Raw genomic sequence first — 25,599 nt, 5'->3', positions numbered from 1 at the left:
TGAGGGTAGCAGACACTAACAGAATCAACAAACTCATTCGTAAGGCCAGTGATGTTGTGGGGATGGAACTGGACTCTCAGACAGTGGTGTCTGAAAAGAGGATGCTGTCCAAGTTGCATGCCATCTTGGACAATGTCTCCCATCCAATACATAATGTACTGGGTGGGCACAGGAGTACATTCAGCCAGAGACTCATTCCACCGAGATACAACACAGAGCGTCATAGGAAGTCATTCCTGCCTGTGGCCATCAAACTTTACAACTCCTTCCTTGGAGGGTCAGACACCCTGAGCTAATAGGCTGGTCCTGGACTTATTTCCTGGCATAATTTACATATTACTATTCAACTATTTATGGTTTTATTACTATTTATTATTTATGGTGCAACTGTAACGAAAACCAATTTCCCAGGGATCAATAAAGTATGACTATGACTAAAAAGATCCTGATGGGAGTTGTATACAGACACCCAAACAGTATTAAGGACATGGGAGATAGAAAATGCATGTCAACAGGAAAATATTACAATAGTCATGGGGTATTTCAATATGCAGGTAGATTGGGAAAATCAGATTGGTGCTGAATTCCAAGAGGGGGAATTTCTAGAATGCCAATGAGATGGCTTTTTAGAGCAGCTCATGGTTGAGCCCACTGGGGGATCAGCTATTCTGGATTGAGTGATGTGCAATGAGCCAGAATTGATTAGAAAGCTTAAGGTAAAAGAACCCTTAGGGGTAATTGTTTATAGTATGATCAAATTTACCCTAAAGTTGGAGAAGGAGAAGCTAAAGTCAGATGTATCAGTATTACTGTGGAGTAAAGGGAATTACAGAGGCGTGGGAGAGGAGTTGGGCAGAATTGATTGGAAAAGAACACTGGCAGGGATGACGGCAGAGCAACAATGGCTGGAATTTCTGGAAGCAATTTTAGTAGGCATGGGATATATACATCCCAAAGAGGAAGTTATTCTAAAGGCAAGATAACACAACCATGACTAACAAGAGAATTCAAAGCCAATATAAAAGAGGGCACAAAATAGAGCAAAGATTAGTGGGAAGTTAGGGGATTGGAGAGCTTTTAAAAACCCACAGAAGGCAACTAAAAAAGTCATTAAGAAGGTAAAGATGGAATACGAATGTAAGCTAGCCAATAATATTGAAGAGGATACCAAAGTTTCTTCAGATACATCAAGTGTTAAAGAGAGGCGAGAATGGATATCGGACTGCTGGAAAACGATGCTGGAGAGGTAGTAATGGGGGACAACAAAATGACAGATGAACTGAATAAGTATTTTCAATCAGTCTTCACTATGGGAGATATTAGCAGTATGGTGGAAGTTCCAGGTGTCAGGGGTCATGAAATGTGTGAAATTACCATAACTAGAGAGAAGGTTGCTGGGAAGCTGAAAAGTCTGAAGGTAGATAAGCCATCTGGATCAGATGATGTACACCCCAAGGTTCTAAAAGAGGTGACTGAAGAGATCATGGAGGTATTAGTAATGATCTTTCAAGAATCAGTAGATTCTGGAATGGTTCCAGAAGACTGGAAAATTACAAATGTCACTCCAATCTTCAAGAAGGGAGAGTGGAACAAGAAAGGAAACTACAGGCCAGTTAGTCTGACTTCAGTGGTTAGGAAGATGTTAGAGTCGATTATTAAGGATGAGGTCTCAGGGTACATAGAGGCCCATGATAAAATAGGCCGTAGTCAGCATGGTTTCCTCCAGGGAAAATCTTGCCTGACAAATCTGTTGGAATTCTTTGAAGAAATAACAAACAGGATAGACAAAGGAGAATCAGTTGATGTGTACTTGGATTTTCAGAAGACCTTTGACAAGGTGCCACACATGAGGCTGCTTAACAAGCTATGAGCCCCTGGTATTACAGGAAAGATCCTAGCAAGTATAAAGCGGTGGCTGATTGGCAGGGGAAGGCAACGAGTGGGATAAATGAAGCCTTTGCTGGCTGCCGGCCGGTGACTAGTGGTGTTCCACAGGGGTCCGTGTTGCAACTGATTCTTTTCACGTTATGTGTTAATGATTTGGATGATGGAATTGATGGCTTTATGGCCAAGTTTGCATACAATATGAAGATAGGTGGAGGGGCAGGTAGTTTTGAGGATGTAGAGAGTGATTTGAAGGTCTTATACAGATTAGGAGAATGGGCAAAGAAGTGGCAGATAGAATAGTGTTGAGAAGTGTATGGTCATGCACTTTGGTAGAAGAAATGAAAGGGTTGATCATTTTCTAAATGGAAAGAAAATACAAAAAAAACTGAAGCACCAAGGGACTTGGGAGTGCAGGATTCCCTAAAGGTTAATTTGCAGTTCGAGTGTGTAGTGAGGAAGGCAAATGCGATATTAGCTTTCATTTCAAGAGGACGAGAATATAACAGCAAGAATTTAATGTTGAGGCTTTATAAAACTTCTGGTGAAGCCTCACTTGGAGTATTGTGAGCAGGTTTGGGCCTCTTATCTTCGAAAGGATGTGCTGAAACTGGAGAGGGTTGAAAGGAGGTTCATGAAAATGATTCCAGGATTGAGTGGCTTGTTGTATGAAGAGTGTTTGATGGCTCTGGGCCTGTATTCACTGGAATTGAGAAGAATGAGGGGTGACCTCATTGAATGGTGAAAGGCTTTAATAGAGTGGATGTAGAGAGGATGTTTCCTATGGTAGGAGTGTCTAAGACCAGAGGACAGCCTCAGAATAGAGGAGTTTCCTTTTAGAACAGAGATGAGGAGGAATTTCTTTAGCCAGAGAGTGGTGAATCTGTGGAATTCATTGCCATAGACTGCTGTGGAGGCTAATATTTAAGGCAGAGGTTGATAGATTCTTGGTCAGTGCATGAAAGGATACTGGTAGAAGGAAAGGATACTGGAAATTGGGGCCAAAAGGAAAATTGGATCAGTTACGATGAAATTACGGAGCAGACTTATGGGTCAAATGACCTAATTCTGCTCCTATGTCTTCTGGACTTATGGATCCAAATCCCTCCTTTCCCTGCATATCCATGTGTCCATCCGGTTGTTTGCTGTCATATCCAAGAATGAGAGGGACCTCTATGGGAGAGTTTTTAAGGTGCAGAAACTGGGACAGTTCCACTCTCTTAACCTCGGAGGCCTAGGTCCAGTGGTACAAATGGTTGTCACAAACTGGGAACTTGCTTGGTTGCAGTGGATGACCGTGACTTCTCCCCTGACAGCCCCTAGGCACCCACCGCCCCATGTAAAGCAAAGATTTGCCCACGCAACTCCTTTTAAAAACCAGGTATTCTGCCGATGCCGGAAATCCAGAGCAACGCACACGAAATGCTGGAGGAGCTCAGCAGGTCAGGCGGCATCTATGGAGGGGGATGAACAGCTGACATTTCAAGCCGAGACCCTTCATCGGGACTGGAAAGGAAAGGGAAGAAACCAGGAGGGGGAGGCAGAAGGATGTAAGCTGGCAGCTAATAGGTGTGACCAGGTGAGGGGAAGGTGGGTGGGTTGGGACAGGAGATGACACTGGAAGCTGGGAGACGACTTGGTCAACATGAAACAGACGGGCTGTCTCCCTGCTGTATGACTGTGTGATGGGGCATTACAGTACAGGAGACCGAGGCTGCAGCAGGTTTAACCATTCAGGCCTTATTGTAGCCATCGTGGCTCTGATCAACTTGTAATGACGTCTCCTTGTCTCACTCCTCCAGCACTACCAGCAGTATTTGCAATTGGCCCAGTCGATCGCCAGTCACGTCGATGAACAGCGGGCATGGATGCAAATTGGACGGGCGCATATGCTCAGGCCCCACAGCAGCCAATCGGATGAGAGCCTGCAGGAGGCTTTGCGAGCGTTTGAGAGGAGCCAGACGGTGCTGAGGGAGAAGCTGGAAGGTCCGCGGGATGAGCACTCTCATTGGCTTGGCGGCAGGGTGGGAGGCGGGGCTGGTGCATGAACTGAGCTCCCATTGGCTGGTCGGCTGCAGCGAGGCAGCCTTCCTATTGGTAAGGTGGTGGGAAAGAGGAGGGACATCGACTGGGGAAGGGGCAAAAAGAGCCTGAGCAAGGAGAAGGTGATAGCCCCAATCATCCGCCCTCCCCTCCCTCCACTCATAGGGATTTAATGCAAAGGCTTTACAAGGCATTGGTCAGACCACACTTGAGGTATTGTGGCAGCTTTGGGCCCCCTAACTAAGTAACGATGTGCTGGCATTGGAGAAGGTCTAGAGGCAGCTCACAAGAATTATTCCGGGAATAAAAGGGCTAACGTATGAGGAGTGTTTGATGGCTCTGGGCCTGTACTCGTTGGAGGTTAGAAGAATGAAGGGGGAATTTCATTGAAACCTTTTGAATGTTGGAAGGTCCAGACAGAGTGGATGTGGAGAGGATGTTTCCCATGGTGGTGGAGTCTAGGCCCAGAGGGCACCACCTTAGAATAGAGAGATGTCCATTTAGTACAGATAAGGAGGAGTTTCTTTAATCTGTGGAGAAATTGCCACTGATGGCTGGGCAGGCCAAGCCATGGAGTCATAGAAAAGTACAGCACAGAAACAGGTCCTTCGGCCCATCTAGTCCATGCCAAAACCACTTAGACTGCCGACTCCCATCGACCTGCACCGGGACCACAGCCCTACATACCCCTCCCATCCATGTGCCTGTCCAAACTTCGCTGAGACATTCAAATCGAGCTCACGTGTACCACTTGTGCTGACAACTCGTTCCACACTCTCACGACCCTTAGAGGGAAGAAGTTTCCCCTCATGTTCCCCTTAAACTGTTTCCCTTTCACCCTTAACCCATGACTCTGGTTGTAGTCCCACCCAACCTCAGTGGAAAAAGCCTGCTTGTGTTTACCCAATTTACACCCCTCATAATTCTATATACTTCTGTCAAATCTCATCTCAATCTTTGACGCTCTAAGGAATAAAGTCCTAACCTATTCAATTTTTCCTAATTACTCAGATCCTCCAAACCCAGCAACTCCTTGCAGATTTTCTCTGTACTCTTTCATCCTTGTTTACATCTTTCCTGTAGGTAGGTGACCAAAACTGCACACAATACCCCCAATTTGGCCTCACCAAAGTCTTATAGAACTTTAACATAACATCCCAGTACTCAGTGCATTGATTTATGAAGGGCAACGTGTCAAAAGCTTTCTTTACGGATCTACCTACCTGTGATGCTACTTTCAGCAAATTACATACCTGTACTGCCAGATCCCTTTGTACTACCGCTCTCCTCAGTGGGTCTATTTAAAGTGGAGGTTGATAGGTGCTTAACAAGTCATGGTGTCAGTGGTCACGGGGAGAAGGCAGGTGAATGGAGTTGAGAGGGATACTATCCCTCTATCAGCCTTGGTGGAATGGTGGAGCAGACTTGATGGGTCGAATGGCCTAATTCTGTTCCTCTGTCTTCTGGTCTCCATCCCCAGACCCTCACTTTCCCCCTCCTCACTTCACTACCAGCCCTCTCCCTCGGGGGCGCCATGCTAGCTGGAGCGCGTCCGGCACTTCTTGAAGGAAAAAGCTGAAATAAACAAGCTAATTAAAACAAAAATAAATCTTGGCTTTTCTGTGAGTGAAAACATCTTGTTAAATCCATTTGCTGGATGTTTTTTGTTTTTGGCAGCATTCTTTGTAAACTCCAGAGTCTGTTGTGCAAAAAAATCCCAGGAGATCAGCAGTTTCTGAGATACTCAAATCACCCTGGGCGGCACCTAATTAATCGTCTTTTTTCTTAAAGAGGTGCTGGAGGTGTTCCGGCTAGCACTACGCCCCTGGTCTCCCTCCTCCTTCTCACCCCCTCCATCAACCCCACTCACCAATCCCTCCCAACCCATTTCTCCCCCCAACCTACCTCACTCTTTCCCCACCCTCCTGCTCCTCCACAAACCTCAGTGTGAAACCCCCCTCCCACGGGCTCTCCTTCGCTCGACTCATCCCGTGGGCTGATGCTGTGGGATCGGTGAGTGATGGACATGAAGTGGAATGGCAGGGAGTGCCCCCCTCACCTGCCCTGTCCCAGGTAGACTCTCACCCAGTGTCTGACCCCGAACAGGTTCCGTCAGGCACAGAGTGTCGGCGCTGGAGCTGAAGAAGATGCGGGTGGCTTTGTACCTGAACCTTGGCATTGTGTACAACCTCCTCCAGAGGCGGGAGGACAGCCTCGAGGTCCTGCACTACTGCCTCTCCATTGCCGAGTGAGTATGAGCTATCCGGCACCCGCGGTCCTCTCCCCATCTCTCCCAACCCCCCCCCTTCACCTCCCTCTCCCCCCCTTCACCTCCCTCTCCCCCCCTCCTTCACCTCCCTCTCCCCCCTCCTTCACCTCCCTCTCCCCCCTCCTTCACCTCCCTCTCCTTCACCTCCCTCTCCCCCCCTCCTTCACCTCCCCCTCCTTCACCTCCCCCTCCTTCACCTCCCTCTCCTTCACCTCCCTCTCCTTCACCTCCCTCTCCCCCCCTCCTTCACCTCCCTCTCCCCCCCTCCTTCACCTCCCTCTCCCCCCCTCCTTCACCTCCCTCTCCCCCCCTCCTTCACCTCCCTCTCCCCCCTCCTTCACCTCCCTCTCCCCCCTTCACCTCCCTCTCCCCCCCCCCTTCACCTCCCTCTCCCCCCTTCACCTCCCTCTCCCCCCCTCCTTCACCTCCCTCTCCCCCCTCCTTCACCTCCCTCTCCCCCCTCCTTCACCTCCCTCTCCCCCCTCCTTCACCTCCCTCTCCCCCCCTCCTTCACCTCCCTCTCCCCCCCTCCTTCACCTCCCTCTCCCCCCCTCCTTCACCTCCCTCTCCCCCCCCTCCTTCACCTCCCTCTCCCCCTCCTTCACCTCCCTCTCCCCCTCCTTCACCTCCCTCTCCCTCCTTCACCTCCCTCTCCCTCTCCTTCACCTCCCTCTCCCGCTCTCCTTCACCTCCCTCTCCCGCTCTCCTTCACCTCCCTCTCCCCCCCTCCTTCACCTCCCTCTCCCCCCCTTCACCTCCCTCTCCCCCTCCTTCACCTCCCTCTCCCCCTCCTTCACCTCCCTCTCCCCCCTCCTTCACCTCCCTCTCCCCCCCTCCTTCACCTCCCTCTCCCCCCCCTCCTTCACCTCCCTCTCCCCCCCTCCTTCACCTCCCTCTCCCCCCCTCCTTCACCTCCCTCTCCCCCCCTCCTTCACCTCCCTCTCCCCCTCCTTCACCTCCCTCTCCCTCCTTCACCTCCCTCTCCCTCTCCTTCACCTCCCTCTCCCCCCTCCTTCACCTCCCTCTCCCCCCTCCTTCACCTCCCTCTCCCCCCTCCTTCACCTCCCTCTCCCCCCTTCACCTCCCTCTCCCCCTCCTTCACCTCCCTCTCCCCCCTCCTTCACCTCCCTCTCCCCCCCTCCTTCACCTCCCTCTCCCCCCCTCCTTCCTCTCCCCCCCTCCTTCACCTCCCTCTCCCCCTCCTTCACCTCCCTCTCCCCCTCCTTCACCTCCCTCTCCTTCACCTCCCTCCCCCCCCTCCTTCACCTCCCTCTCCTTCACCTCCCTCTCCCCCCTCCTTCACCTCCCTCTCCCCCCTCCTTCACCTCCCTCTCCCCCCTCCTTCACCTCCCTCTCCCCCCCTCCTTCACCTCCCTCTCCCCCTCCTTCACCTCCCTCTCCCCCTCCTTCACCTCCCTCTCTCCCCTTCACCACCTCCCTCTCCCTCTCCTTCACCTCCCTCTCCCGCTCTCCTTCACCTCCCTCTCCCCCCTCCTTCACCTCCCTCTCCCCCTCTCCCTCACCTCCCTCTCCCCCTCTCCTGCACCTCCCTCTCCCTCACCTCCCTCTCCCCCCTCTCCCTCACCTCCCTCTCCCCCTCTCCTGCACCTCCCTCTCCCCCACCTCCCTCTCCTTCACCTCCTTCTCCCCCCTCTCCCTCACCTCCCTCTCCCCCCTCTCCCTCACCTCCCTCTCCCCCCTCTCCTTCACCTCCCTCTCCCCCTCTCCTTCACCTCCCTCTCCCCCTCTCCCTCACCTCCCTCTCCCCCTCTCCCTCACCTCCCTCTCCCCCCTCTCCCTCACCTCCCTCTCCCCCTCTCCTGCACCTCCCTCTCCCCCACCTCCCTCTCCTTCACCTCCTTCTCCCCCCTCTCCCTCACCTCCCTCTCCCCCCTCTCCCTCACCTCCCTCTCCCCCCTCTCCTTCACCTCCCTCTCCCCCTCTCCTTCACCTCCCTCTCCCCCTCTCCTTCACCTCCCTCTCCCCTCTCCTTCACCTCCCTCTCCCCCCTCCTTCACTTCCCTCTCCCCCTCTCCTTCACCTCCCTCTCCCCCCTCCTTCACCTCCCTCTCTCCCCCCTCCTTCACCTCCCTCTCCCCCCCTCCTTCACCTCCCTCTTCCCCTCTCCTTCACCTCCCTCTCTCCCCCTCCTTCACCTCCCTCTCCCTCCCCTCCTTCACCTCCTTCTCCCTCCTCCCCTTCACCTCCCTCTTCCCCTCCTTGCCCTCCATACCCCTCTCACTTCCCTCTCCTTTACCTCCCTCTTCTCACCCTCCCTCTCCCCCCACCCCCTATTGCTGTATGAATGTCCTTTGAACTGTTCGGGGCTTAGTCGAATTGGGAGAGTGAATAAGTTAGTCATGACCAAATGACGGAACGGACTTGATGCCAAATGGCCTAATTCTGCTCTTGTGTCTCCGAGCACCAGCAAACCTGCCTGCCAGGGTATCGGTCCCCCTCCAGTTCGTGTGCAACCCCTCCCTCTCTTACAGGTTCCTCTGCCCTGAGGGATTCCAGTTGTCCTCCGGTCTGAATTTCCACCCCCGCCACATATTCATCGAGTTAAATAGGTGGCATGAAAGTGGATTTCTGCAACTTCTGATAATTCCACCCTCCTTCCCTCTTCTTCAATTCCTCAGTCTGGCCTCTTACCTCTTCTCCTCACCTGCCTGTCACCTCCCCCAGGTGTCCCTCCTCCTTCCTAACCTACTCGTCCAGCTCGTGACCGTTCCCACCAGTCACCTCCCAGCTTCCTACATCATCCCCCTCCCCAACCCGCCTTATTCTGGGATCTTCCCCATTCCTTTCCAGGCCTGAAGAAAGACCACAGCCCAAAATGTCAACTGTTTATTCCTCTCCATAGATGCTGCCTGACTTGCTGAGTTCCTCCAGTATGCTCTGTGTGTGTGTGTGTGGCTTTGGATTTCCAGCATCTGCAGAATCTCTAGTGTTTATTCAAAGAATTACAGTACAGAAAGAGACCATTCGGCACATCTAGTCCGTGCCCAGGTGTTATTCTGCTTTGTCCCATGGGGCTGCACCTGGATGGCAGCTCTCCAGCGCCCTCCCGTCCACGTACCTATCCAAACTTCTCATAAATATTGAAATTGGACCCGCATCTACCACTTCCACTGACAGCTCGTCCCACGCTCTCACCACCGGAGGAGCGAAGAAGTTTCCCCTCAGGGTCCCCTTAAACATTTCACCGTTCACCCTTAACCCATGACCTCTAGTTCTACAAGACCATAAGATAAAGGAGCAGAAGTAGGCCATTCGGCCCATCGAGTCTGCTCCGCCATTCAATCATGGGCTGATCCAATTCTTCCAGTCATCCCCACTCCACTGCTTTCTCCCCATACCCTTTGATGCCCTGGCTAATCATGGGCTTGCTGGAAAACAAATCTTCTCCCAAGTAGAGTTCCCTCGTAGACTGCATCAAGTTTTCCTCCAGGATTTCCCTGTATTTTGCTGCATTCATTTTACCCTCCACCTTCACAAGCCTTCCAGGTCCTGCTGCAGTGAAGCATCCCCACAAGCATGATGTGACCACCACCGTGCTTCACGGTAGGGATGGTGTGTTTTGAGCATGTGCATTTAATCTGATGGCCAAAAAGCTCAATTTAGGTTTCATCAGACCACAAAATCTTCTTCCATCTGACTTCAGAGTCTCCCACATGCCTTCTGGCAAACTCTAGCCAGGATTTCATGTGAGTTTTTAATCAACAGTGGCGTCCTCTTTGCCACTTCCCTATAAAGCTATGATTGGTGAAGCACCCAGGCAAAAGTTGTATGCACAGTCTCCCATCTCAGCCACTGAAGCTTGTAGCTCCTCCAGAGTTGTCACAGGTCTCTTGGTGGCCTCCCTCACTAGTCCCCTTCTTGCATGATCACTCTGATTTTGAGGACTGCCTGCTCTAGGCAGATTTACAGCTGTGCCATATTCTTTCCATTTCCTGATTATTGACTTAACTGTACTCCAGGGGATATTCAGTGACTTGGAAGTTTTCTTGTATCCATCTCCTGACATGTGCTTTTCAAGAGCCTTTTTGTGGAGTTGCTTGGAATGTTCTTTTGTCTACATGGTGTAGTTTTTGCCAGGATACTGACTCACCAGCAGTTGGACCTTCCAGACACAGGCGTATTTTTAATACAATCAATTGAAACACCTTGACTGCACACGGTGATCTCCATTTAACTATCTAGGTGACTTCTAAAACCAATTGGCTACACCAGTGATGATTTAGTGTGTCGTATTAAAGGGGGTGAATACTTACATAATCAATTATTTTTGTTCTATATTTGTAATTAATTTAGATCACTTTGTAGAGTCTGTTTTCATGAAAGAATCTTTTTTCTACTGATCAGTGTTAAAAAGCCGAATTAAATCCACTGTGATTCAATGTTGTAAAACAATAAAACATGAAAACTTACAAGGGTGGTGAGTACCTTTTATAGGCACTGTATATATTAAAAAGGTTCAATTAAGTAAGTAGTGGAAAATGAGAAAAAGTCAGATAGTGGAGGGGAAGAAGCTGTTCCTGAATCATTGAGTGTGTGTCTTCAGGCTCCTGTACCTTCACCCTAATGGTAGCAATGAGAAGAGGGCCTGTCCTGGGAGATGGGGCCATCAATGACAGATGCCCCTCATTTGAGGCATCGCCTTTTGAAGGTGTCCTGGATGCTGGGGAGGCCAGTCCCATGAAAGAGCTGGCTGAGTTTACAACTTCCTGCTGCTTTCTCCATTCCTGTGGAGTGACCCCTCCATTCCAGACGCTGATATAACCAGCTAGAATACTCTCCGTGGTACGTCTGTAGGAATTTGCCAGTTGCCTTTGGTGACATACCAAACGTCCTCAAACTCCTAATGAAATATCGCCACCGTTGTGCCTTCTTGGTAGCTGCATCAATACGTTGGACCCAGGGTAGATCCTCAGAGTTACTGACAGCCAGAAATGTGAAATTGACAAATGAAGTAATCTTATTTTAACCCCACTGCACTGAGTGAAAGCTGAAAGACCTTACCCGAATATACATGTATCTTAATCTGCCTCATTACTGAAGCCTTCTCCCCGGTGCCTTGGCACTTTGACCGCCTCCCTGCTTGAGGAATTTAAACACAGTCGGAACCGAAAAGGTACTTGGGTAAACCCAGTGTTGTAACGTGGGCATAATTAGAAGTAAGTTAATACTAATTAGGATAATGGGGGATTTTACTTCCATTCTTTTCACTTCCGGTGTGCTTTGTATATTGGCCGGACGGGTTGTGAAAGCCTCTGTATGTACATAACAGTTTTGACGTTTGAGATAAAGTGTTTCTTTGGGCATGAATTTGTCATGTGTGCCTTTTTCAAAGTTGAAGTTACCACACTCTGCGTCACTGCAGCACAGAAATGAGCCCTACTTTTAAACTGTTCTGGCTAGTCCTATCGACCTGCACCCAGGCCATATCCCTCCATTCCCCTCACTCCGTGTAATCATCCAATTTTCTTTTAAAATGTTGAAATTGAACCCACATCTACCACTTCCTCTGGCAGCTCATTCCACTCCACCACCCACTGTGTGAAGGAGTTTCCCCTCATGTTCCCCCTAAACATTTCACCTTTCACCCTGAGCCCATGACTTTTAGTTCTGATCTCACCCAGTCTCAGTGGAACAAGCCTGCTTGCATTTACCCTATCTATACCCATCATAATTTTGTATACCTCCATCAAATCTCCCCTCATTCTCCAGCACTCCAGGGAATAAACTCCTCACCTGTTCAGTCTCTCCCTCTAACTCAGGTCCCCCAGTCCTGGCAAGGTCCTTGTAGATTTTCCCCGTACAATTTCAATCTTATTGATAACTTTCCCGTAGGTAGGTGATCAAATCTACACACAAAACCCCAAATTTGGCCTCACCAAAGTCTAATACAACTTCAATTCCTGTACTTAGTACTTTGATTTATGAAGACCAATAGGCCAACAACTCTTTTGTGACCCTGTATCTCTGAGACGCCACTTTCAGGAGCTATGGGTCTGTATCAGACCATAAGACTCGGGAGCAGTCGGCTCATCGAATCTGCTCTGCTATTCCATCCTGGCTGGTTTATTATCCCTCACCCCATTCTCCTGCCTTCTCCCCATAACCTTTGACACCCTGATTAAAATATACTCCCAGCCTCCTGGACGGCCACATCTGCCCAGGTGCGTCGAGCTGCAGCTCCTTAGGGACCACACTAGGGAACTGGAGATGCAGCTCGATGACCTTCGTCTGGTCAGGGAGAGTGAGGAGGTGATAGAGAAGAGCTACAGGCAGGTAGTCACACCGGGGCCTGGGGAGACTGATAAGTGGGTAACAGTCAGGAGAGGGAAGGGCAAGAAGTAGGTACTAGAGAGTACCCCTGTGGCTGTCCAACTTAACAATAAGTACTCCTGTTTGAGTACTGTGGGGGGGGACAGCCTATCTGGAGTCCGGCCCTGTGGCTCAGAAGGGTAGGGAAAGGAAGAGGATGGCAGTAGTGATAGGGGACTCAATAGTTAGGGGGTCAGACAGGCGATTCTGTGGACGCGGGAAAGAAATGCAGATGGTAGTTTGCCTCCCAGGTGGCAGAGTTTGGGATGTTTCTGATCACGTCCACCATATCCTGAAGTGGGAAGGTGAACAGCCAGAGGTCGTGGTACATATTGGTACCAACAACATTGGTAGGAAAAGGGAGGAGGTCCTGAAAAAAGACTGCAGGGAGTTAGGAAGGAAGTTGAGAAGCAGGACCATAAAGGTAGTAATCTCAGGATTACCGCCTGTGCCACGTGACAGTGAGTATAGGAATAGAATGAGGTGGAGGATAAATGGGTGGCTGAGAGATTGGAGCAGGAGGCAGGGATTCAGATTTCTGGATCATTGGGACCTCTTCTGGGACAGGTGCGACCGGTACAAAAAGGACGGGTTGCACTTGAACCCCAGGGGGACCAATATCCAGGCAGGGAGGTTTGCAAAGGCTATAGGGGAGAGTTTAAACTAGAATTGCTGGGAGGGTGGGAACCAAACTGAAATGACGGAGGAAAGGGAGGTTGGCTCACAAATAGAGGAAGTTTGAAGACAGTGCAAAAGGGAGAATAGGCAGGTGATAGAGAAGGGACGACCTCAGACCGATGGTTTGAGATGTGTCTATTTTAAAGCGAGAAGTATCATGAATAAAGTGGATGAGCTTAGAGCGCCGTTTGGCACTTGGAGCTATGATGTTGTGGCCATTACAGAGATTTGGATAGTGCAGGGGCAGGAATGGCTACTTCAAGTGCTAGGCTTTAGATGTTTCAGAAAGGACAGGGAGGGAAGCAAAAGAGGTGGGGGCGTGGCACTGTTGATCAGAGATAATGTCACGGCTGCAGAAAAGGAGGAAGTCATGGAGGGGTTGTCTACAGAGTCTCTGTGGGTGGAAGTTAGGAATAGGAAGGGGTCAATAACTCCACTGGGTATTTTTTATAGACCACCCAATAGCAACTGGGACATCGAGGAGCAGATAGGGAGACAGATCCTGGATAGGTGTAATAATAACAGGGTTGTTGTGGTGGGAGATTTTAATTTCCCAAATATTGATTGGCATCTCCCTAGAATGAGGGGTTTAGATGGGGTGGCGTTTGTTAGGTGTGTTCAGGAAGGTTTCTTGACACAATATGTAGATAAGCCTACAAGAGGAGAGGCTGTACTTGATCTGGTATTGGGAAATGAACCTGGTCAGGTGTCAGGTCTCTCAGTGAGAGAGCATTTTGGAGATAGTGATCACAATTCTATCTCCTTTACCACAGCATTGGAGAGGGATAGAAACAGGCAAGTTAGGGAAATGTTCAATTAGAGTAAGGGGAAATATGAACCTATCAGGCAGGAACTTGGAAGCATAAATTGGAAACAGATGTTCTCAGGGAAACATACCGAAGAAATGTGGCAAATGTTCAGGGGATATTTGCGTGGGGGTACGTTCCAATGAGACAGGTAAAGGATGGTAGGGTACAAGATCCGGGGTGTACAAAGGCTGTTGTAAATCTTGTCAAGAAGAAAAGAAGAGCTTACGAAAGGTTCAAAAAATTAGGTAATGATATGAATCCAGAAAACTATAAGGCTAGAACATAGAATAGTACAGCACAGTACAGGCCCTTCGGCCCACAATGTTGTGCCGACCCTCAAACCCTGCCTCCCATATAACCCCCCACCTTAAATTCCTCCATATACCTGTCTAGTAGTCTCTTAAACTTCACTAGTGTATCTGCCTCCACCACTGACTCAGGCAGTGCAGTCCACGCACCAACCACTCTCTGAGTAAAAAACCTTCCTCTAATATCCCCACTGAACTTCCCACCCCTTACCTTAAGGCCATGTCCTCTTGTATTGAGCAGTGGTGCCCTGGGGAAGAGGCGCTGGCTATCCACTCTATCTATTCCTCTTATTATCTTGTACACCTCTATCATGTCTCCTCTCATCCTCCTTCTCTCCAAAGAGTAAAGCCCTAGCTCCCTTAATCTCTGATCATAATGCATACTTTCTAAACCAGGCAGCATCCTCGTAAATCTCATCTGTACCCGTTCCAATGCTTCCACGTCCTTCCAAAAGTGAGGCGACCAGAACTGGACACAGTACTCCAAGTATGGCCTAACCAGAGTTTTATAGAGCTGCATCATTACATCGCGACTCTTAAACTCTATCCCTTGACTTATGAAAGCTAACACCCCATAAGCTTTCTTAACTACCCTATCCACCTGTGAGGCAACTTTCAGGGATCTGTGGACATGTACCCCCAGATCCCTCTGCTCCTCCACACTACCAAGTATCCTGCCATTTACTTTGTACTCTGCCTTGGAGTTTGTCCTTCCAAAGTGTACCAAAGTGTACCACCTCACACTTCTCTGGGTTGAACTGCATCTGCCACTTCTCAGCCCACTTCTGCATCCTATCAATGTCTCTTTGCAATCTTTGACATTCCTCTACACTATCTACAACACCACCAACCTCTGTGTCGTCTGCAAAGTTGCCAACCCACCCTTCTACCCCCACATCCAGGTCATTAATGAAAATCACGAAAAGTAGAGGTCCCAGAACAGATTCTTATGGGACACCACTAGTCACAATCCTCCAATCGGAATGTACTCCCTCCACTATGACCCCCTGCCTTCTGCAGGCAAGCCAATTCTGAATCTACCTGGCCAAACTTCCCTGGATCCCATGCCTTCGGACTTTCTGAATAAGCCTACCGTGTGGAACCTTGTCAAATACCTTACTAAAATCCATATAGATCACATCCACTGCACTACCCTCATCACCTCCTCGAAGAACTCTATCAGGCTTGTTAGACGTGATCTGCCCTTCACAAAGACATGCTGACTGTCCCTGATGAGAACATGATTCTCTAAATGCCCATAGATCCTATCTCTAAGAATCTTTTCCAACAGCTTTCCCACCACAGACGTAAGGCTCACTGGTCTATAATTACCCGGACTATCCCTACTTCCTTTTTTGAACAAGGGGACAACATTCGCCTCCCTCCAATCCTCCGGTACCATTCCCGTGGACAACGAGGACATAAAGATCCTAGCCAGAGGCTCAGCAATCTCTTCCCTCGCCCCGTCGAGCAGCCTGGGGAATATTCCGTCAGGCCCCAGGGACTTATCCGTCCTAATGTATTTTAACAACTCCAACACCTCCTCTCCCTTAATATCAACATGCTCCAGAACATCAACCTCACTCATATTGTCCTCACTGTCATCAAGTTCCCTCTCATTGGTGAATACCGAAGAGAAGTATTCATTGAGGAACTCGCTCACTTCCACAGCCTCCAGGCATATCTTCCCACCTTTATCTCTAATCAGTCCTACCTTCACTCCTGTCATCCTTTTTTTCTTCACATAATTGAAGAATGCCTTGGGGTTTTCCTTTACCCTAATTGCCAAGGCCTTCTCATGCCCCCTTCTTGCTCTTCTCAGCCCCTTCTTAAGCTCCTTTCTTGCTTCCCTATATTCCTCAATAGACCCATCTGATCCTTGCTTCCTAAACCTCATGTATGCTGCCTTCTTCCACCTGACTAGATTTTCCACCTCACTTGTCACCCATGGTTCCTTCACCCTACCATTCTTTATCTTCCTCACCGGGACAAATTTATCCCTTACATCCCGCAAGAGATCTCTAAACATCAACCACATGTCCATAGTACATTTCCCTGCAAAAACGTCATCCCGATTCACACCCGCAAGTTCTAGCCTTATAGCCTCATAATTTGCCCTTCCCCAATTAAAAATTTTCCTGTCCTCTCTGATTCTATCCTTTTCCATGATAATGCTTAAGGCCAGGGAGCGGTGGTCACTGTCCCCCAGATGCTCACCCACTGGGAGATCTGTGACCTGACCCAGTTTATTATCTAGTACTAGATCTAGTATGGCATTCCCCCTAGTCGGCCTGTCCACATACTGTGACAGGAATCCATCCTGGACACACTTAACAAACTCTGCCCCATCTAAACCCTTGGAACTAATCAGGTGACAATCAATATTAGGGAAGTTTGAGTCACCCATGATAACAACCCTGTTATTTTTGCACCTTTCCAAAATCTGCCTCCCATCTGCTCCTCCGTATCTCTGCTGCTACCAGGGGGCCTATAGAATACCCCCAGTAGAGTAACTGCTCCCTTCCTGTTCCTGACTTCCACCCATATTGACTCAAAAGAGGATCCTGCTACATTACCCACCCTTTCTGTAGCTGTAATAGTATTACTAATATTAATAGTATTATTAATAATACTATTACTATTAATAGCTAGCAGGAATGGAGTTTAAGAATGAAATTAGGAGAGCCAGAAGGAGCCATGAGAAGGCCTTGGCGGACAGGATTAAGGAAAACCCCAAGGCATTCTGCAAGTGTGTGAAGAGCAAGAGGATAAGACGTAAGAGAACAGGACCAATCAAATGTGACAATGGAAAAGTGTGTATGGAAATAGCGGAGGTAGTGTACTTAATGAATAGTTTGCTTAAGTATTCACTACGGAAAAGGATCTTGGCGATTGTAGGGATGACGCAGTGGACTGAAAAGCTTGAGCATGTAGATATTGAGAAAGAGGATGTGCTGGAGCTTTTGGAAAGCATCAAGTTGGATAAGTCACCAGGACCAGACAGGATGTACCCCAGGCTACTGTGGGAGGCACGGGAGGAGATTGCTGAGCCTCTGGCAATGATCTTTGCATCATCAATGAGGACAAGAGAGGTTCCGGAGAATTGGAGGGTTGCGGACGTTGTTCCCTTATTCCAGAAAGGGAGTAGAGATAGCCCAGGAAATTATAGACCAATGAGTCTTACTTCAGTGGTTGGTAAGTTGATGGAGAAGATCCTGAGAGGCAGGATTTATGAACATTTGGAGAGGCATAATATGATTAGGAATAGTCAGCATGGCTTTGTCAAAGGCAGGTCGTGCCTTACGAGCCTGAGTGAATTTTTTGAGGATGTGACTAAGCACATTGATGAAGGGAGAGCCGTAGATGTAGTTTATATGGATTTTAGCAAGGCATTTGATAAGGCAGTGGTCCCCAACCACTGGGCCGTGGACCGGTATCGGGCCGCAAAGCATGTGCCACCGGGCCACGAGGAAACGATATGATTTGGCGATATGAGTCAGCTGCACCCTTCCTCATTCCCTGTCACGCCCACTGTTGATGCATGCGAGGTCATTACCCATGCTTCATCCATGTCAGCGCAGGAAGAAGATCAACTCCTCGAGCTTGCAAATGACGGCGGGCTGAAAAGTATGTTTGACATAACATCTCTGCCGGCATTCTGGATCAAAGTCAAGGCTGAATATCCTGAGATAGCCACGAAAGCACTGAAAACGTTGCTTCCATTTCCAACATCATATCTCTGCGAAGCAGAGTTTTCTGCAATGAATGCAACGAAAACTAAACTGCGGAATAGACTGGACATAAGGAACCCCCTTTGAGTATCGCTGTCTCCCATCACCCCCCGATGGGACCGTCTTGTTGCAGGAAAACAAGCCCAGGGCTCCCACTGATGCAGCGATATTGGTGTGTTGCAATAATTTTATATGCTCATACGAGGAAAATATGTAGTGTGTGTTTAATATCCCAATGTTACTTAAAATGCTATGATGCTATTACTTATAAGTGACTTATAATTAACTTATCACTATATTCATGCAAGGAAAATATGCGCTGTGTGTTTAATATTAAATTCATTAGATAAGCCCTTTTAGAAATGGAAGTGAGTGTATCAGCCACTTGTCACCCATATTCCAGTCGTGATTAACACCCCCCACCCCCGTCGGCCGGTCCACAGTGCAAAAAAGGTTGGGGACCCCTGTGATAAGGTACCCCATGCAAGGCTTATTGAGAAAGTAAGGAGGCATGGGATCCAAGGGGACCTTGCTTTGTGGATCCAGAACTAGCTTGCCCACAGAAAGCAAAGAGTGGTTGTAAACAGGTCATATTCTGAATGGAGGCTGGTAACCATGGAGTGCCTCAGGGATCTGTTCTGGGACCCCTACTCTTCGTGATTTTTATAAATGACCTGGATGAGGAAGTGGAGGGATGGGTTAGTAAACTTGCTGATAACACGAAGGTTGGGGGTGTTGTGGATAGTGTGGAGGACTGTCAGAGGTTACAGCGGGACATTGATAGGATGCAGAATGGGCTGAGAAGTGGCAGACGGAGTTCAACCCAGATAAGTGTGAAGTGGTTCATTTTGGTAGGTCAAATATGATGGCAGAATCTAGTATTAATGGTAAGACTCTTGGCAGTGTGGAGGATCAGAGGGATCTTGGGGTTCGAGTCCATAGGATACTCAAAGCTGCTGTGCAGGTTGACTCTGTGGTTAAGAAGGCATATGGTGCATTGGCCTTTATCAACCGTGGGATTGAGTTCAAGAGCCAAGAGGTAATGTTGCAGCTATATAGGAACCTGGTCAGACCCCACTTGGAGTACTGTGCTCAATTCTGGTCACCTCACTATAGGCAGGACGTGGAAACCATAGAAAGGGTGCAGAGGAGATTTACAAAGATGTTTCCTGGATTGGGGAGCACGCCTTATGAGAATAGGTTTAGTGAACTCGGCCTTTTCTGTTTGGAGCGATGGAGGATGAGATGTGACCTGATAGAGGTGTACAAGATGATGAGAGGCATTGATTGTGTGGATAGTCAGAGGCTTTTCCCAGGGCTGAAATGGCTAGCACGAGAGGGCATAGTTTTAAGGTGCTTGGAAGTAGGTACAGAGGAGATGTCAGGGGTAAATTTTTTACGCAGAGAGTGGTGAGTGTGTGGAATGGGCTGCTGGCAGTGGTGGTGGAGGCGGAAACTACAGCGTCTTTTAAGAGATTCCTGGATGGCTACATGGAGCTTAGAAAAATAGAGGGCTATGGGTAAAGCCGACGTACTTCTAAGGTAGGGACATGTTCATCACAGCTTTGTGGGCTGAAGGGCCTGTATTCTGCTGTATGTTTTCTATGTTCTATATTCAATGACTTAGCATCCGCACCTGTCTATGGCAATGAATTCCACAGATTCATCACCATCTGGCTAAAGAAATTCCTCCACATCTCTGTTCTAAATGGACGTTATTATATTCTGAGGCTGTGCCCTCCGGTCCGAGACTCTCCCCACTCTTGGAAAGACCTTCTCCATATCCACTCTATCTGGGCCTTTCAATATTCGAAAGGTTTCAATGAGATCCCCCTCCCCATTCTTCTGAACTCCAGCAAGTTCAGGCTCTGAGCCTCCAAACACTCCTCATATGTTAACCCTTTCATACCTGGAATCATTCTTGTCCTCACAAAATGAATGCCAATATTGCATTTAATTCCTTACCATCGATGCAACCAGCAAGTTAGCCTTTTGGAAGTCCTGCATGAGAACCCACAAGTCCCTTTGCAACTCGGATTGTTTCATTTTTCTCCGTTTCGATCCTCTGTTCTACTGCACTCCTTTGTGTCTTACCTATGGAGTGTTTAAAACAAAATTCTTTTCTGCAAACCAACTTTTAAATGGTCCTGAGTCCTCCCCTATATTCCTATGGTTACTGGAAGTTAAAACAACAAGTCTACACCTGCAAACGCACTTTTGAATGGTTCTTCCTGTCATCTGGAATGAGCTGCCAGAGGAACTGGTTCAGGCAGGTGACTTAAAGGACAATCGGACAGGTATGTGGATAGAAAAGTTTTTGCAAGATGTGAACCAAACGCGGTCAAATGGAATTAACTCAGGGAGGCAATTGGGTGAGCACGGAGGGTCTGGTCAGAAGGCCAGGTTACATGCTGTCCATTTTGGGAATGATTCCATTTGACCTGGAGTGACTCCGATCATGAGGCGGATGCCAGATAAGGATAAAATTCAAGATTGTTTAATGTCATTTCCTGTACACAAGTGGAAGGGAGAACAAATTAATTGTTACTCTGGATCAGACACAGCATAGAAGCAACAGAATACAATGAAGAACACAACGTTACTAATAAATAAAACACAATAAATAAAATAGAGCTTAGAAGATAAAATCGCATACATACATAAGGTAACTTGTGTACTTTGATTGTGGGTCCATAAAGTGACACTAGGCACAGGAGTGTCTGTACATATGGTGACTCTGACAGGAAATGATAAGGTGGTGGTGTTTGATGGTGTGGAGTGGGAGAGTGGTTCGAGGTAACCTTACTTCTGAGACGCAAAGATGGGTGTGTCAGCACCAAGTGTGGCTGTGTCAGATCCACTTTGAAGGCAGTGGAACACACCTTCCGCAGGCTGTGTGGACTCTTCACCATTCCGAGCGGGTGATTACGTACCTGTCTATCTCTGCCTCACCCTTGCAGGAGCCAGAATTTCTTCACGGATCTGTACCGGGCAACCTACATACTGGGGACAATCCACCAGGACCAGGAACTGTACACACAGGCACTGAAGTACTATCAAGCAGCGAGACAGTGGGCCCACAAGGCTGGCATGCAGGGAGAGTCGGACACTGCGGTCAGCCAGGGACAGGTATGTGGGTGGGCGTCCACTCTGTGTCCAGGCTGATGACCACGTGGAGGGCTTCACAGATCTCACCAAACCTCCCTCACACCCACCCCTTGCATGGGATGACTCTCCCTCAGTACCACCCTACCCACAGTGTGACCCTCCCTCGGTACCACCCCCCCTACAGCGTGACCCTCCCTCGGTCCCACCCTTCCCACAGTGTGACTCTCCCTCAGTACCACCCCTCCCACAGTGTGACCCTCCCTCGCTACCACCCCCTCCCCACAGTGTGAGCCTCTCTCGGTACCGCCCCTCCTACAGTGACCCTCCCTCGGTACCGCCCCTCCTACAGTGTGACCCTCCCTCGGTACCACCCCTCCCACAGTGTGACCCTCCCTCGGTACCACCCCCCCCCCACAGTGTGACCCTCCCTCAGTACCGCCCCTCCCACAGTGTGACCCTCCCTCGGTACCACCCCTCCCACAGAGTGACCCTCCCTCGGTACCACCCCTCCCACAATGTGAGCCTCCCTCGGTACCACCCCTCCCACAGTGTGACCCTCCCTCGGTACCACCCTACCCACAGTGTGACCCTCCCTCGGTACCACCCCTCCCACAGTGTGACCCTCCCTCGGTACCACCCCTCCTACAGTGTGACCCTCCCTCGGTACCACCCTACCCACAGTGTGACCCTCCCTCGGTACCACCCCTCCCACAGTGTGACCTCCCTCGGTACCACCCCTCCCACAGTGTGACCCTCCCTCGGTACCACCCCTCCCACAGTGTGACCCTCCCTCAATACCACCCCTCCCACAGTGTGACCCTCACTCAGTACCACCCCTCCCACAGTGTGACCCTCCCTCAGTACCACCCCTCCTACAGTGTGACCCTCCCTCAGTACCACCCCTCCCACAGTGTGACCCTCCCTTGGTACCACCCCTCCCACAGTGTGACCCTCAGTACCACCCCTCCCACAGTGTGAGCCTCCCTCGGTACCACCCCTCCCACAGTGTGACCTCCCTCAGTACCACCCCTCCCACAGTGTGCCCTCCCTCGGTACCAACCCTCCCACAGTGTGACCTCCCTCAGTACCACCCCTCCCATAGTGTGAGCCTCCCTCGGTATCACCCCTCCCTCAGTACCACTCCTCCCACAGTGTGACCCTCCCACAGTGTGACACTCCCTCAGTACCACCCCTCCCACAGCGTGACCCTCCCTCAGTACCGCCCCTCCCACACCATGACCCTCCCTCGGTACTGACCCTCCCTCAGTACCACCCCTCCCACAGTGTGACCCTCCCATAGCCCCTACGGCACTACAGCATGGTTAACGGTTGTTTCTTGCGCCAGGTCCAGCTGACTCTGGGTGAGTTTGCTGCTGCCAGCCTGCATCTGCAAAAGGCCCTTTCCCAGAACACCATCCCCAGTGATCAGAGGAACACGGTCAGGAAGCAGCTAAACAGAGGTGAGCAGTGGTCCAGGGGCACAGCTGGAAAACATCTCCCCAAATGGGGACACGAGCAGTGTATCCGTGTCTACAGTGGGACTGATACAGGACTGTGGGGAGAGAATGGATCAGTGGGATTAGTGTGGAGACTGACACAGGACTGTGGGGAGAGAGTGGGACAGTGGGAGTAGTGTGGGACTGACACAGGACTGTGGGGAGAGAGTGGATCAGTGGGATTAGTATGGGACTGACACAAGACTGTGGGGAGAGATTGGGACAGAGGGATTAGTGTGGGGACTGATACAGGATTGTTGGGAGATAGTGGGACAGTGGGATTAGTGTGGGGACTGATACAGGACTGTGGGGAGAGAGTGGGACAGTGGGATTAGTGTGGGACTGACAGAGGACTGTGGGGAGAGAGTGGATCAGTGGGATTAGTGTGGGACTGACACAGGACTCTGGGGAGTGAGTGGGACAGTGGGATTAGTGTGGGGACTGACACAGGACTGTGGGGAGAGATTCGGACAGTGGGATTAGTGTGGGGACTGATAGAGGATTGTGGGGAGAGAGTGGGACAGTGGGATTAGTGTGGGGACTGATACGGGGCACTGAGGAGAGAGTGGGACAGTGGGATTAGTGTGGGGATTGATACAGGACTGTGGGGAGAGAGTGGGACAGTGGGATTAGTGTGGGGACTGATAGAGGATTGTGGGGAGAGAGTGGGACAGTGGGATTAGTGTGGGGACTGATACGGGGCACTGAGGAGAGAGTGGGACAGTGGGATTAGTGTGGGGATTTATACAGGACTGTGGGGTGAGAGTGGGACAGTGGGATTAGTGTGGGGACTGATACAGGACTGTGGGGAGAGAATGGGACAGTGGGATTAGTGTGGGGACTGACACAGGACTGTGGGGAGGGAGTGGGACAGTGGGATTAGTGTGGGACTGACATAGAACTGTAGGGAGAGAGTGGATCAGGGGGATTAGTGTGGGACTGACACAGGACTGTGGGGAGAGAGTGGGACAGTGGGATTAGTGTAGGGACTGACACAGGACTGTGGGGAGAGATTGGGACAGTGGGATTAGTGTGGGGACTGACACAGGACTGTGGGGAGAGAGTGGGACAGTGGGATTAGTGTGGGAATTCATACAGGACTGTGGGGTGAGAGTGGGACAGTGGGATTAGTGTGGGGACTGATACAGGACTGTGGGGAGAGAGTGAGACAGTGGGATTAGTGTGGGGACTGATACAGGGCAGTGAGGAGAGTGGGACAGAGAGATTAGTGTGGGAATTGATACAGGACTGTGGCGAGAGAGTGGGACAGTGGGATTAGTGTGGGGACTGACACAGGACTGTGAGGAGAGAGTGGGACAGTCGGATTAGTGTGGGGACTGATACCGGAGTGTGGGGAGAGATTGGGGCAGGGAGATTAGTGTGGGGACTGATACAGGACTGTGGGGAGAGAGTGGGACAGTGGGATTAGTGTGGGGACAGACACAGGACTGTGGGGAGAGAGTGGGACAATGGAATTAGTGTGGGGACTGACACAGGACTGTGGGGAGAGAGTGGGACAGTGCGATTAGTGTGGGACTGACACAGGACTGTGGGGAGAGATTGGGACAGGGGGATTAGTGTGGGGACTGATAAAGGATTGTGGGGAGAGAGTGGGACAGGGGGATTAGTGTGGGGACTGATAAAGGATTGTTGGGAGAGAGTGGGACAGTGGGATTAGTGTGGGGACTGATACAGGGCAGTGAGGAGAGAGTGGGACAGTGGGATTAGTGTGGGGATTGATACAGGACTGTGGGGAGAGAGTGGGACAGTGGGATTAGTGTGGGGACTGATACAGGGCAGTGAGGAGAGAGTGGGACAGTGGGATTAGTGTGGGGATTGATACAGGACTGTGGGGAGAGAGTGGGACAGTGGGATTAGTGTGGGGACTGACACAGGACTGTGGGGAGAGAGTGGGACAGTGGGATTAGTGTGGGGACTGATACAGGGCAGTGAGGAGAGAGTGGGACAGTGGGATTAGTGTGGGGATTGATACAGGACTGTGGGGAGAGAGTGGGACAGTGGGATTAGTGTGGGGACTGACACAGGACTGTGGGGAGAGAGTGGAACAGTGGGATTAGTGTGGGGATTGATACAGGACTGTGGGGAGAGAGTGGGACAGTGGGATTAGTGTGGGGACTGACACAGGACTGTGGGGAGAGAGTGGGACAGTGGGATTAGTGTGGGACGGACACAGGACTGTGGGGAGAGAGTGGATCAGTGGGATTAGTGTGGGACTGACACAGGACTGTGGGGAGAGAGTGGGACAGTGGGATTAGTGTGGGGACTGACACAGGACTGTAGGGAGAGATTGGGACAGGGGGATTAGTGTGGGGACTGATAGTGGATTGTGGGGAGAGAGTGGAACAGTGGGATTAGTGTGGGGACTGATACCGGACTCTGGGGAGAGAGTGGGACAGTGGGATTAGTGTGGGGACTGATACAGGATTGTGGGGAGAGAATGGGACAGTGGGATTAGTGTGGGGACTGACACAGGACTGTGGGGAGAGAGTGGGACAGTGGGATTAGTGTGGGACTGACACAGAACTGTCGGGAGAGAGTGGGTCAGTGGGATTAGTGTGGGACTGACACAGGACTGTGGGGAGAGACTGGGACAGTGGGATTAGTGTGGGGACTGACACAGGACTGTGGGGAGAGATTGGGACAGGGGGATTAGTGTGGGGACTGATACAGGACTGTGGCGAGAGAGTGGGACGGTGGGATTAGTGTGGGGACTGATACAGGGCAGTGAGGAGACAGTGCCACAGTGGGATTAGTGTTGGGACTGACACAGGACTGTGGGGAGAGAGTGGGACAGTGGGACTAGTGTGGGGATTGATACAGGACTGTGGGGAGAGAGTGGGACAGTGGGATTAGTGTGGGGACTGACACAGGACTGTGGGGAGAGAGTGGGACAGTGGGATTAGTGTGGGACTGACACAGGAC

At 50.3% G+C, this 25,599-nt stretch overlaps 1 protein-coding gene across 3 annotated transcripts in view; it reads left to right on the top strand.

The window, feature by feature from the left end:
* The window catches only part of LOC140195635 (tonsoku-like protein), a 158,328-nt gene that overhangs the window by 21,265 nt on the left and 111,464 nt on the right, over positions 1 to 25,599 (top strand). For all 3 annotated transcript variants that reach the window (XM_072254311.1, XM_072254310.1, XM_072254312.1), the window contains exons 4-7: positions 3,687 to 3,870; positions 6,034 to 6,175; positions 21,013 to 21,181; positions 22,506 to 22,620. In XM_072254311.1, the coding sequence (XP_072110412.1) occupies positions 3,687 to 3,870; positions 6,034 to 6,175; positions 21,013 to 21,181; positions 22,506 to 22,620 (610 nt within the window). The remainder of the gene's footprint in view (positions 1 to 3,686; positions 3,871 to 6,033; positions 6,176 to 21,012; positions 21,182 to 22,505; positions 22,621 to 25,599) is intronic.

The sequence above is a fragment of the Mobula birostris genome, chromosome 3, assembly GCF_030028105.1.
Source record: "Mobula birostris isolate sMobBir1 chromosome 3, sMobBir1.hap1, whole genome shotgun sequence".
Taxonomy (NCBI): domain Eukaryota; kingdom Metazoa; phylum Chordata; class Chondrichthyes; order Myliobatiformes; family Myliobatidae; genus Mobula; species Mobula birostris.
Note: the sequence above shows the minus strand (reverse complement) of the source record. Positions and strands in the feature narration are given on the sequence as shown.